Source organism: Ruditapes philippinarum, unplaced genomic scaffold, assembly GCF_026571515.1.
Source record: "Ruditapes philippinarum isolate M1 unplaced genomic scaffold, ASM2657151v2 ctg3827_1_1_1_1, whole genome shotgun sequence".
Classification (NCBI taxonomy): Eukaryota; Metazoa; Mollusca; class Bivalvia; order Venerida; family Veneridae; genus Ruditapes; species Ruditapes philippinarum.
In genome coordinates this window covers 27,097-40,097 of record NW_026856711.1, presented here as the reverse complement: position 1 = coordinate 40,097, position 13,001 = coordinate 27,097, and the positions used below count along the sequence as shown (strand labels likewise).

At 33.9% G+C, this 13,001-nt stretch overlaps 1 protein-coding gene across 1 annotated transcript in view; it reads right to left on the bottom strand.

Moving 5' to 3' along the window:
- The window catches only part of LOC132747463 (mucin-2-like), a 58,488-nt gene that overhangs the window by 26,201 nt on the left and 19,286 nt on the right, over positions 1 to 13,001 (bottom strand). The window contains exons 23-38 of the mRNA XM_060736855.1: positions 12,734 to 12,949; positions 11,997 to 12,193; positions 11,008 to 11,153; positions 10,748 to 10,857; positions 10,040 to 10,189; positions 9,168 to 9,261; positions 8,724 to 8,887; positions 7,472 to 7,570; positions 6,588 to 6,869; positions 6,116 to 6,356; positions 4,348 to 4,525; positions 3,667 to 3,796; positions 2,645 to 3,395; positions 1,872 to 2,031; positions 1,471 to 1,600; positions 563 to 809 (exon numbers count right to left, since the gene is read on the bottom strand). Coding sequence (XP_060592838.1) covers positions 563 to 809; positions 1,471 to 1,600; positions 1,872 to 2,031; positions 2,645 to 3,395; positions 3,667 to 3,796; positions 4,348 to 4,525; positions 6,116 to 6,356; positions 6,588 to 6,869; positions 7,472 to 7,570; positions 8,724 to 8,887; positions 9,168 to 9,261; positions 10,040 to 10,189; positions 10,748 to 10,857; positions 11,008 to 11,153; positions 11,997 to 12,193; positions 12,734 to 12,949 — 3,295 coding nt within the window. The remainder of the gene's footprint in view (positions 1 to 562; positions 810 to 1,470; positions 1,601 to 1,871; positions 2,032 to 2,644; positions 3,396 to 3,666; positions 3,797 to 4,347; positions 4,526 to 6,115; positions 6,357 to 6,587; positions 6,870 to 7,471; positions 7,571 to 8,723; positions 8,888 to 9,167; positions 9,262 to 10,039; positions 10,190 to 10,747; positions 10,858 to 11,007; positions 11,154 to 11,996; positions 12,194 to 12,733; positions 12,950 to 13,001) is intronic.

Sequence of the window (13,001 nt, the reverse complement as noted above, 5' to 3'; positions counted from 1 at the left end):
GGATGCGCAGGCTGGTCTGGATCCATGCTGGTCGCAAACCCATTATGTTGGTTTTGTCACGGCGTGGCTCATTTGTTGTTATTATAAATCAATATTTTAAATAAGCTTATAAAAAACAACGAATCTACGAATCATTTAAATCACAATCATTTAAATCACGTGACCAAAAACATAAAGACGTTCTCCTGTTTTCAAAAGACTCTTTCAGCGGGCCGGTATAGTAGCAATATACATTGTATATCGTTATGTTTTTTCTAAAGGAAAGCAAAAAACGTTCGTCATGAATAATTTTCATAAAACCCCGAAAACTCCCTAAATTTCTGTATCTATTCTTTTTAGAGACTGTGACATTTATTTCAGATCTTCATAAAAACGTGAAAGTGTGAAATATGATGAAATTTTATCGAAGTGGCTAATGAACGCAAGTGCTTAATCTTTAATATAAAATTTAAAATAGGGCAAAATCATTAAACAAATTTAGCAGATATAGGTTATGGGTTAAGTTTGACAAGTAAGTATTAACAAAGGTTAACTACATAACGACGGTGCAAGATTTAAAGACCTTAATTTATCAGCATCATCTTCTGTTATCGGCACGCCATCAACAATAACGTTTTCACTGGGAGTTATACCACGATTTTTCATCGCATCAAAAGTGGCACAAGGAGCTACAGTCGTTGTTGGGCTGGTTGTTGGGCTGGTTGTTGAGCTGGTTGTTGTAGAGCTTGTTGTTGGACTTGTGGTGGTACTGGTAGTGGTAGCGCTTGTTGTTGACGACGTGCTTGTGGTAGAGGTTGTTGTGACCGTCACTACAACAACAAAACCTTACGTTTATCAACACATATACTTTTGCATTTCATGCAATAAAAATAGAAAAACTATACTTAACTATTGCTCAAATGATAATATATAATATCATTAAATTCTATGTAGAATATACTCGAACTCTCCCCATCGTCATCAACACATGACTGAGATGGTTACAGCAATGTAATATCTCTTATAATTGAATTTGATTTAAGGCAAGGGGAATATTAACCGCATCCTTTATCCACATATTTTGATATCAATCCATTCCACGCTAAATCGTATTCTATCAAATGTCGTCTGTCGACGTAATATCGTGCTGATCAATAAATATGTTGATATCAAAACGACAATTATAAAAATCCCTCAGTAGAAAGTAGATTTTTAGGAATAGACCGAACTTGGTATACGGACGGACAGAAGGACAGACAGACGACGGAGAGGCATTCCCAATAATTATGTTACTGCTACTCTGTATCAGGCGACGCAAAAATATTAACCTGTACTTCGACATATTTGAAATCAAACAAACGTCATGCATTTGAAAACCAATCGCAACTTTCCGGTCCTTTCCATCAGTCTTCGGATAAGGTTATTATGAATAATAGCCGAGGACGTTCCGATTGCTGTTAAACAAAACTATAAGTACTAAAGATCTCTTACCATTGCAAATTTTGACATCTAAGCTGAATGACGCTGGTTCGCTAAAGACGTTTGTAAAAATCGTTATCGTTATCACGGTGACGTCAGTGGCGTCAATAAATTTCGCTGTCGTGGACACATCATTTACGGTCTAAATTGAAATAAAAAAACCAACAACGTTTATTACTTGTCATTTATGACAGCATAATGATATGTTCTTTTGTTGCTGTTGCTTCTTTTGTTGTTTGAGTTGTTGACCTAGTTTTTGTTTGTTTGTTTATTTGTTTGTTTGTAAATAAATGGTTGTTCCTTTTACAGACTACCAAAAGTTCTATCATACTATCAAATAAACTATATTTGTGTAATTACCGTGCGTTACTTACTCATTTTAACTTATAAGCCTGTTTATTAATTATACTCACTTTCACCATTGGAATTCCTGATGCGATGAGGAATACCATATACGAGTTCACGTTAACTGGGTTAAAGAGACCAACTTCTCCGACCACAACCGGTTCTATGAACGATAGTGTTATTTTTACTTGACTTGACAGAGTCTCGTACTGCGATCCTTCACTTGGTCTGTATGTAAAAGTTGTTGTTCACAATTATGTAAGGTTTTATTGAGTGTTGTTATTGTTGTTTAACAGTATAAAAGGGAAATACGGAAACAAAATGTATAATTTTAAGGGAAATTCATAATTTCTGCATGTACAACAATTATAATAAAATAATGTATAATAATGTAAAAATAATCAAGCATTTTTGTTCTTAAGAACATCTAATTTTGAATAATATTATACATTGTAACTGTAAGAAGCAAAAACATCTTATTGCTTATTTTGTCCCTTAATTCAAACATTTAAAGCAATAGCTCCTTTTATAAATGAATTGCATTCTTAGGATGACGTCATTTTCCGTTATGAATTTAGTTGTAAATTCATACGCTTTTATAAGAAAAAGGTGCTACATAAACATATTAGTTAACGTATTTTTTTTCCAAAACATGATTAATATTTAATCTGCATATAGAAATAATCAGACACCGGTTTTCATCACAGACATATCTAACTCTCGGGTAAATGTTTAGCGGAAACTTGGCAGAGCATCGTTACCGCCGTAAACAGTTACCGTCAAGCTAGATATTCCGGTCTGTATCGGTAGCCGGTGTCAGATCCCTGTATCATTCTGTTACCTTAGATTGTTCACGTCGTATGTTACAGGAGAACTGTCTTCTATATAGAGGTTGTCTGTAGGTAATAACACTGAATTCTTCATCCCATCTATTAATGTACATGGTGGTGGTGTTGTACTTGATGTACTCGTTGTCGAACTTGATGTTGTACTTGAGGTACTTGTTGTCGAACTCGGTGTGGTACTCGATGTACTCGTTGTTGAACTCGGTGTTGTACTTGAGGTACTAGTTGTCGAACTTGGTGTTGAACTTGAAGTGCTAGTTGTTGAACTTGGTGTTGTACTTGAGGTGCTAGTTGTCGAACTTGGTGTGGTACTCGAGGTGCTACTTGTTGTCGAACTTGGTGTTGTACTTGAGGTACTAGTTGTCGAACTTGGTGTGGTACTTGAGGTACTTGTTGTCGAACTTGGTGTTGTACTCGGTGTACTCGTTGTTGAACTCGGTGTTGTACTTAAGGTACTAGTTGTAGAACTTGGTGTTGAACTTGAAGTGCTAGTTGTTGAACTTGGTGTTGTACTTGAGGTGCTAGTTGTCGAACTTGGTGTGGTACTCGAGGTGCTACTTGTTGTCGAACTTGGTGTTGTACTTGAGGTACTAGTTGTCGAACTTGGTGTGGTACTTGAGGTACTTGTTGTCGAACTTGGTGTTGTACTTGAGGTACTAGTTGTCGAACTTGGTGTGGTACTTGAGGTACTTGTTGTCGAACTTGGTGTTGTACTCGGTGTACTAGTTGTCGATGTACTTGTTATTTCTGAAAGGGAAACATCAAGCAAATGTATTTAATAAACCAAATTAGTAGTCCACAATTGAGTGTCATATAACATATACTTTCATTTTCCTCTGTAAATTGTACTTACGCGGTAACATGTGACTATATCTTAAGATATCATTACTGTAATAGGCTGCGTTATTCGGCGAGACTTTCCTAAACATACGTATACGTTTAACAATGAAAACAAATGCCAATCCATTGCTATATTTAAAAGTTAAGTATATAGATTCTATATGTAAATCACTCTTACCATAACAGACAGTTATGTCTAGTTGTAACTTTGTTGGAACATAACTTGCGCTACTTGTTACTACTATAGTAACGGAAATGACGTCATTAGCGTTCTTATACATCGCCGGTGAGCTGATGTCAGTAATTGTCTGGAAAAAATATACATTAAATCTAATTATTTGTTACAGACATGGAGATGTCAACTTTCAAAGCAAATGCTCATGGTAAAATTGGAGCAAACATATAATAATGTTTTAATAATTGATTTAAAGTATATTAGATGATTATCACCAAGGATAAGTACAGCTGAATATGAAATTACTTGTTAAAAAGTAAACAAAACGTAATCAAATAGATGCATTGTTTGCGGTCCTAATGTACCTGTGCTTCTACAATGAAGATTTTATTTATCACTTGGCGTTCTTGCTTCACGTGCAGCGCATGCGTCATACAAGCATTACGCATGTTACTATAATTATATAGACTATTTGACTACGATTTTATATCTTGACCCTTTTTCATGTTATTTATTAAAACCTACACATTACTAGAATCTACTGACTATGCTATCAATGTCGATCAAGACCAGCTTTCCAATCCACGTGTCTGTAAGGTGTTACTTCAACTAATGTACCGATCTGATTTCTTAAGCCAAGTAAAAATGTTAAACAATAAACAAGTCTTGTAAGGTGTTAGTTACCTTCAACGGTGATTGCACATTAGACACAGTTTGATAATATGTGCTGAACTTCTCAACGTTCTCAGCATTTTTTAAACCTACTCTACCGAGCTGAACTTTGTCCGTGAACGTCATTTGAATGATAAAGGTACCGGCGGTGATAGTGAACGGTTCACTTGACGGTGCACTCGGGTCATATCTGAAGGCAATAAATATATCAAACTAATCATCAAATAAAAAAAATATCAAAGATATAATTTAATTCGTATTTGTCTTGTTAATACCTAAACAACAGTTTATTCGTACTGCCATTAAAACACCTGTAAATCCAGTGTCGTCTGCAAATACATAGAGGTTATTTGTTTGTTTTGCATGTAAGATTGAAATATATTTCACTGAGTGAACACCAGGTGTAATATTTTATCTGGTGTTCACGAATTCAATCTTATATGTAAGACAAATAAATTTTCTTTTTATTTCATGCTTTTTAAGTGATTTTAAGTATTTTTGACTGATTTTGCCGCGTAACGTCGCGCCTTCTCCTTTATGACGTCATCACATCATGACGTCACATCATGAATTTTGAAATATAGATCTAGTTCTGTTAAATTTCACTAATTTTGTTACTTTTTTAACGTGATATATGATAACATCAACTTTTTTTTCATACAGAAGCAAAATTTAGTATGATGGAATTTATTTTTGCCAGTTATTCCATTTAGTTATGATATTCTTTTCATCCGCATTCAGATATAGTCCGGCTACAGTGAAAATTATATTTTATAAATTTCACTAGTGGTTTATCAGAATTTATCACATAAACCGCGGCGCAGGAGTGTAATAAAGCCATTTAATAAAAACGATATTACACTAGACAGTATTACACTAGTGTAATAACACTTTGACGTCACGTCATTTGCACTATAAACATAGCGTTAAAGCGCGCTAATATTAGCGTTGCACTATAGGCTCGTCAAAGAAAAATGACTTTTGTTAAAAGTTTATCGTTCTTATTTGATATATGTGATAAATAGAATATTATATTCGTGTAGATTCAATACTAAATTTATTGAACTCGTTGAATAAAACAATATTATGCTCGCCAGAGGCTCGCATAATATGATTTTATACAACTCGTTCAATAAATTTAGTATTAAACCTACACTCATTCAATATCCTCTATATGATCATCTGATTTATTACAGTAAAACACCGGAAAGCATGAAATAAAATGTCGTATGCAAACCCAAAGTCACTCTTCATGCTTTTACATCGGTTAAGAAAAAAACAAAAACAAAACAAAACCAAAAAGCATGATACTATTTAGTATCATGCTTTAAAGAGAAAGAAATATTCATATTCAGGAATGTTTAGACCAATTCTTAGATGATACGTCCACATAAGTGAGCTGTTTTGTAAACTCTCCCATATTACAATGCAGTTTCTTATTTTAAATTCAAAGAACTGTCAATCATTTTAGCGAAATTATAAAATAAAGTCAGGAAATATATAGTTCATTTAAGGTTGGTTTAGCAATTTTAACATACCATTTAACTTCAGGAAAACTTCGTTTAAAAACTTTCCGTATAATTTTCTAAAAGCAGATCTGACGGTGGAGATTTTTTGTCAAATTCATACAGACGCTCCTCTGATTATTGTAAAGCATTAAAGTACGAAGATGTTATCAATGTTCACAAAAGTCTTATGTATATACATTCGGCAAATGCTCTGTAATCGGGCTTAAAAGGTCTTATTCAAGAGCAAGGAATCAAAAATAGATGATTCTTACCTCAGCTTATCCTTTTCCGCACTTGTAACGACAGCACCCAAAATATTTATATATTTTGTGGGACTTAGAGCAGGATAATTCAAAACCTCTTTTTCTTGACAAGGATAAGGAGTTGTCCCTGACGTTGTTGGTGTCGTCACAGATGTCGTTGTTGACGTCACTGATGTCGTTGGTGACGTCACTGATGTTGTTGGTGACGTCACTGATGTCGTATGGCTTGTGGTTGAAGATGGTGTTGTTACTGATATAAAACAATAGGATAGCATTTTAATTTATTTATAAGATATATAATGTATTTCTAGTTAAATATTTGATAACAGTACATCTGACAGAACTGTGTTACGCTTACAAATAATTGTCACTACAGTAGAGTATGACGTAATATTTATCATATCATAATAAGAAACTGGTGCAATACTATCTTATTTTGCCTGCCAGCATAGCTTTTGTAAAACAACAGAATGTGCATTACCTGTAGTAAAATACGTAGATGACGGCGTTGTTGACGTTGACGTTGATGTAGACGGAGTCGTTGACGTCGTCGTAGTAGACGTTGTAACTGGCGTTGTACTTGACGTTGTTGTGAACGTTGTTGTTGGTGTAGATGTTGGTGTTGTTGTTGTTGACGTTGATGTTGTACATTGTAATTCGTCCTCACATGTGGTGTCATCACAGTCACAAATACCGTCACATACGTCTTCAGGTTTCAAGCAATCTCCATCATAACATCTGAATTCTTCTTCCTTACAGTACTCTGCAAATACAGGTTAGAGGTCATTAAAAATCAGAAAATATATAAATTTTGTTTGATTGCAGTGAACATCGTTTTTATTCTTCAATATTTCTAAAGGCGCACGCCGCTATTGAAGATACAATTATGAAATTTAGTTGATATTTTCTGAAAGGCGAAATCACAAATGTAAATTTTAAACCCTTATAAATAATGACAAAATTATAAACTAGTGTGTTTAAGTATTTTAATTTAACCCACCCCCAAGACGTTACTAAAATAAATATTAATTTTTTCATATGACCGATTTTTTTCCCAAAATTGCAACGTTTTCATGAAACCCTTTTAAAAACCTAATAAATTATGCATATGCGAAAAAACTTCTAGAGCAAAAATAAAATTAAATTGAATTATATCTCACGGAAACCAAAAATTCTAATGATCTCAATTCTGCTCTCTAAAGCAGTGTACATTATGACTCATATCTCACTGATAGTTTTAGATATCTTACACTTTTAATGAACATTTGTCCCCAATCTAAAGATTATCATGCCATGTATTTCAGTAACATTGTTTCTTGTTCGAAAGAATATCTACTTTAAACAATAAGATTATTTGCTTCTTACGGCAATCATCTTCGTCGCTGTCGTCGGAACATTCGGGATATCCATCACAGCGTGTTGCGCACGTGATTCCATCTGGACATAAATATTTCTCCTGACAAGCTGAAATAAAAAAAGAAGTTTGTTTGGTTGTGTTGTTAGGTTTAAGTCAAGCCCACACCATAAAGAACATGTGGCGACTTTCCAGCTTTACTAGAGGAGGAAGACCTCGGGCACCCTTTCGTGCAATTTTTCAGGAACGAGCAGCTTCCCAAGTAGAACCATCGACTTTTTCTAGGCTAGCTGGATAGCGTTCTCAAATAAAAGAACATTAACTTTCAGGCGGAATTCAAAGCTAGAGCGGTGAGAGGCAAGTGATTTGAAGTATGAATATCAAATTACATTTTTTTTTCATTGCATCGAATGTGTCAGGTAGGAAATAAACGAACTACTTCCAGTTCATAATGTGTAAAACTAGATATATTTCATTGATTAACATCCAGGATTATCAAAAAGGATATGAACTCTGGCTGTGACAAAAAAAAAATGATTCTTCCGCCGAAACAAATTATTTCCCATTGTTAAAAATTGATCTAAAACATATTCTTGTAGGGACTACAAAGCAAAATTGAAGACAGAACCTTTACTCCTCCAATAAAATTTAATGTATTTTTCATAAATCACCATAGTAAGTGTATATCGAACAGAAATCTAAGTAACTTCGTATGATCTTCAATAGTTGAGAGTAAGGCAATAAAGTCACGTGATATAGACACATTTATCATATCATTACATGGCTTATTGTTGCTGATAATTTAGCTTTATCAGTCACTCTCAGCTTTATCAGACACCTCATAAAACATAGAAACAAATGAAGAGAATGGAATTGTTTAACCTCTCACTTCTCGCACTAGTTTGAAAGTATTTAAACTGGTAAACTTTTAATCGAATAATTCTTTTAAATATTAAAGTCTCTCTTATATTTGACTAAAAACAGTCGGGGCTAGTTTTTATTGATATGACCTTGACATATTACTGCGCGCGGCAGGTGTTTGTTTCATGTGAAATTTAAAGAAAGAAACGCATATTAAAATTGAAATATGATAAAATAGAATACTAAACAAGTGTCTGATATCATATTTATCAGCCTCGACACGAAAAAAAATGAAGGGCTCGGCTATTTTTTCTTCTAAGCCTTGATAAATTTGGTGATATCAGGCACTAGCATGATACTCTCTATTTATCTAGCAAGGTCGATCAACAGTTGACTACATACTACAATTTTGATAGGGATATTCGTCCGTGCCGTCGTCACAGTCCGGAATGCCGTCACACACACCAGTACCGGGAATACATACACCTGTCTGGCATTTATACTCTCCCTTTTCGCACGGCTTACACTCGTCTCCTTCACAGTCGAATAAACCGTCTTTGCACGTGCTATATGTGATATATATAAAATATGTGATATCCCGCTTACATATACGTCTCATGGTGTGAAAAATTAGGACTGCGAAATTGTGTCTATAGATATACATGTATAGTAAAAGACCAGTATTAAATAATGAGAAAATTTGTAATAAAAGTATCATATTTTCCGTTTAAACAGTGTAAAATTAAATCTAACTGATCGTTTACAATCTAAAAAATCATATTCAATTTAAATTCACGTTTAAGATTATCTTAAAAGAGTTTGACTGTATAATGATGAAGTACTTACCAATTCTTGCAGTTTTCAATTTTACTGTATCCGGGAGGATAACTCGTGCCGTTCACGTAACATTCACATTCCGAAATTGGTTTACAGCCGTCCCCTAAAATATAATACAATCATTGTTAACACTTTAATCATCCTCAATATAGTACATATTGGTTTAAACATATTTATTCAAAACAAAACATTTAACAAGTGAACATATTTACAAAGTACATTTTGGGATTGGGCAGAAAGCTATAAAGCTTATGAGGGTTCTCTCCCAGTTATAATAATTTACATTAACACAGTTCATGGCATAATATAGAACATATTAACATTGTAGTTGCCGCTGTTGTTGTTATTTTTCTTGTTAAAGAAAAATGACTATCATAGCTTTGAAAACACAAAATTCAATTATACCGTTCTTGATATATAAGGATTTAAAAGATTTGAGCCGTGTCATGACAAAACCAACATAGTGCGTTTGCGACCGGCATGGATCCAGACCAGCCTGCGCATCCGCGCAGACTGATCAGGATCCATGCTGTTCGCTATCTCTTTCTCTACTTGTTATAGGGTTTGTAAGCGAAAAGCATGGATCTTGATCAGACTGCGCGGATGCGCAGGCTGGTCTGGATCCATGCTGGTCGCAAACGCACTATGTTGGTTTTGTCGTGACACGGCTCATTTATTTATTGTAGCTTCTAGCCTTTACTCCTACTTCGTTGCATTTCTTGAAATTTTTATTTCGAACATTTCAATTTAACTTCAAGGAATCCTCTTTGTGCTTTGTACAGATGAAGTTAACATGGCACAAATACCGTATGTGTCCACAATTTATGGTTGATCTAATCGAACATTTTTTCCATTATTAAAAATAAATATTTCAAACTGACCGTCACTTATTTGACCATCCGGACAGAAGCAACCCTCGTTTGTCTGTACGTTATTCCAAAATGTTGGACGACCAGGGCCGATATTTTCACAAGTCTGAGGGGCCGGGCCTCCGCATCCTTGGTAGACTTTTCCGTTTTCACACTGCATGCCTATAAAATATAAACATATAGTTACATGATAACTTTTTGACTGTCTGAAAATTACTGATAAACTTTTATTTATATGATCAGAAACAAAACAAAACAAGATACCAACACGAAAATGTAGTAATTAGGTAATGTTAACTGCTACATCAGTACATTATATAAATATGATATCAATAAACAACTTTCTTATTTATTTATTTTTGATTCTACAAATGTATTAATATAACACGTAGTTTTATACATAGAAACACTTGTTATCGTATTTCTAGGTGATAAAGAAACACACAGGGTGCATATTCTACAGTATACAATAAACAATCGGGCAGATATTTGACACACTGATTTCTACTCACAATACCGTCAAGATTTTTAATCTAATTTCACGATTATCTTTGGTGTACAAATGTAAACCTCAAATGACAGAATATTTACTTTTAACGTATGAAAATACAAGTCTTGTTTTTGATATGGAACTCTTCATGAAAATCGACGACACTTTTTAAAAAAAAATTGCTCAATTTGCCACGGGAACTCTATAGGAATAAGGTAAAAAATACTTACCACAGAAGTTATTCGACCTCCACCTTATACATAATCCCAGACTATTACAGTGCTCGGCAAAATTAGCCACGGCTGAACACAGACACTCACAATCACCTCCGGTGTCACACCTAGGATAACAAATAATAACAATTTGTTAGCATGTCATTTGTCATTTATGAAAAAAAAGTTCAAGGACTATTTTTAAGACACGTGCCTGATCGTTCACACGTATATTATTTACTGCAAATAATTTATTCTCTATAGGCAAATTTACTTACGCGCATCCATCAAACACGCAGTCTTCATAAAACTGTTTCATCTTTTCTTGAGAAGTTGCTTCTATGCACTTTTTGAATATCCCGTCCTTATTCTGAATTATTCCACATTGCTCTTCCGACCAGTGTCTTCTTTTCTCCAGTGGCCCCTAAAATGAATTAAGAATACCCATTCACCGTGAATTTTGAAAACAAACCCACTGTTTTCAATCTAATAAAGAGCAAAAATTTATATTGAAATTCAAATTTTGAAATTTTGTGAATATAAAAAAGGACTCTAATGAGTTTGTTGTAACAAAATGGGACTGGAAATATTTTTTTAAATGTTCTATTTAATACAGGATTGAGAAATAAAATCAGCAAAAACTCGCAAAAATCATTCGCTAACTCAGTTCTTTTTTCTTTAGAGTAATTAATCTAATTGTGAAAAAAGACCAAAAATAAAAATAAAAAACTCAAACCAGGCTAAGGTTAGCACAAAAATACGATTTTGAATTCATTTCTGAGTATATTCCTTCATTATCATTTGCATATCTTTATGTTTTAGTGTCCCAATTAATCTATGTAAAAATACAAATGATATGTTTTAAGGCTTTTTGACTTCAATATAAAAACGGTTAAGGTGGCCTGCCACTCACCGCTGTTGCTTCCATCCCCACAAATCACTTTGTACTATTTCCTGTGCTGAGGGTCAACGATTTGCCACTATTCAGAAATACGAAAGTAGTGCCATAACAATTAATACGAGCTAGCGAATGTTGTTATAGCTCATTTAAATATTGTAAGCATACATGTATACACCTTTTGATACCTGAAATACCGTAAACTATGTCTGTGTTTAAATCATACATCTTTACAGTACACAGTACACAACTTTTACAAATAAAAAATTATCAGTCAGATTGCCGTTCATGTGAAAATCGTGCCTCTATTATGTCATGTTCCTTTCTTTTCTTTTTTTTGTTTTTGTAAGCGGGAGGGGTGTTTCTTACCTTGCATGGTTCGGGTGAGACATCCTCTGCTTCTAAATCCGGACAAGATGAAGATTTCTTCATACTGTTCAAATATTCAAATAATGCTGTAGCTCCAGTTCCTCCAAACTCGTTCTTGACGATACCATCATAGTTCCCACACAGACCTTGAACTTTTCCCTTCCATCTTGGCCCCAAATACAGATACACTCGAGTTCCTTAAATGTTTAGGAAGAAAAACAGTATAGATTTAATTTGGAAACATGATTCAAAAATTTTTATTGTTTTCTAATATTTAGTTTGTTATTTTGTTGCTGTTGTTGTTGTATTTTTTTTCTCTACTTTTTTACAAATAAAATAAATCTTAGGACAACAATATAATGTACTCTGAAATCATAATAATACATGTATGACAACTGTGAGAAAAGAAATTTACATTAACTATTCTTATATACATTGTGTATGTGACCTTTGGTCAACTCTGATCAACCAGTTATACATTTATACATGTACACTTTATACAACACAATGGATTAGGCTATGTCCACACCAGTAAAAAGGACTTTTTTCTTGTAAAGAATCTGAATCTTCGCTATTTGAATTTGTGCATTAAGGACAAAAAACTGTGAGTATTAAGTGTTAGAATAACCTATGTATATAAACTTCGACTGATAATGAAATAGCACATGATATAAATCAAAGTATTTCACTATTCATGTCAGTTATTATAAAAGCTTAACATTTCTGTACATTCTTACCTGCATCAAACTTCAAAATCAAGCCCATTCCTTTCCATATAACGGTCATGAATTCGCCCCCGATATTGTCGACCACAACTCCATTTGATTCGTACTCTAGTGCATTCACACGCCTTATACTCTCCCCTCTAACATATTTCATCGTCATGCCATTAATGGTTATTGAAATAGACTTCGTACATGTCACACCGCTACTTCCACAAGGCATGTTCTCAACTGCAGAAGATAAAAGTGGAAGTATAGAAAATAAATTCCTTCTTTTTTTAAT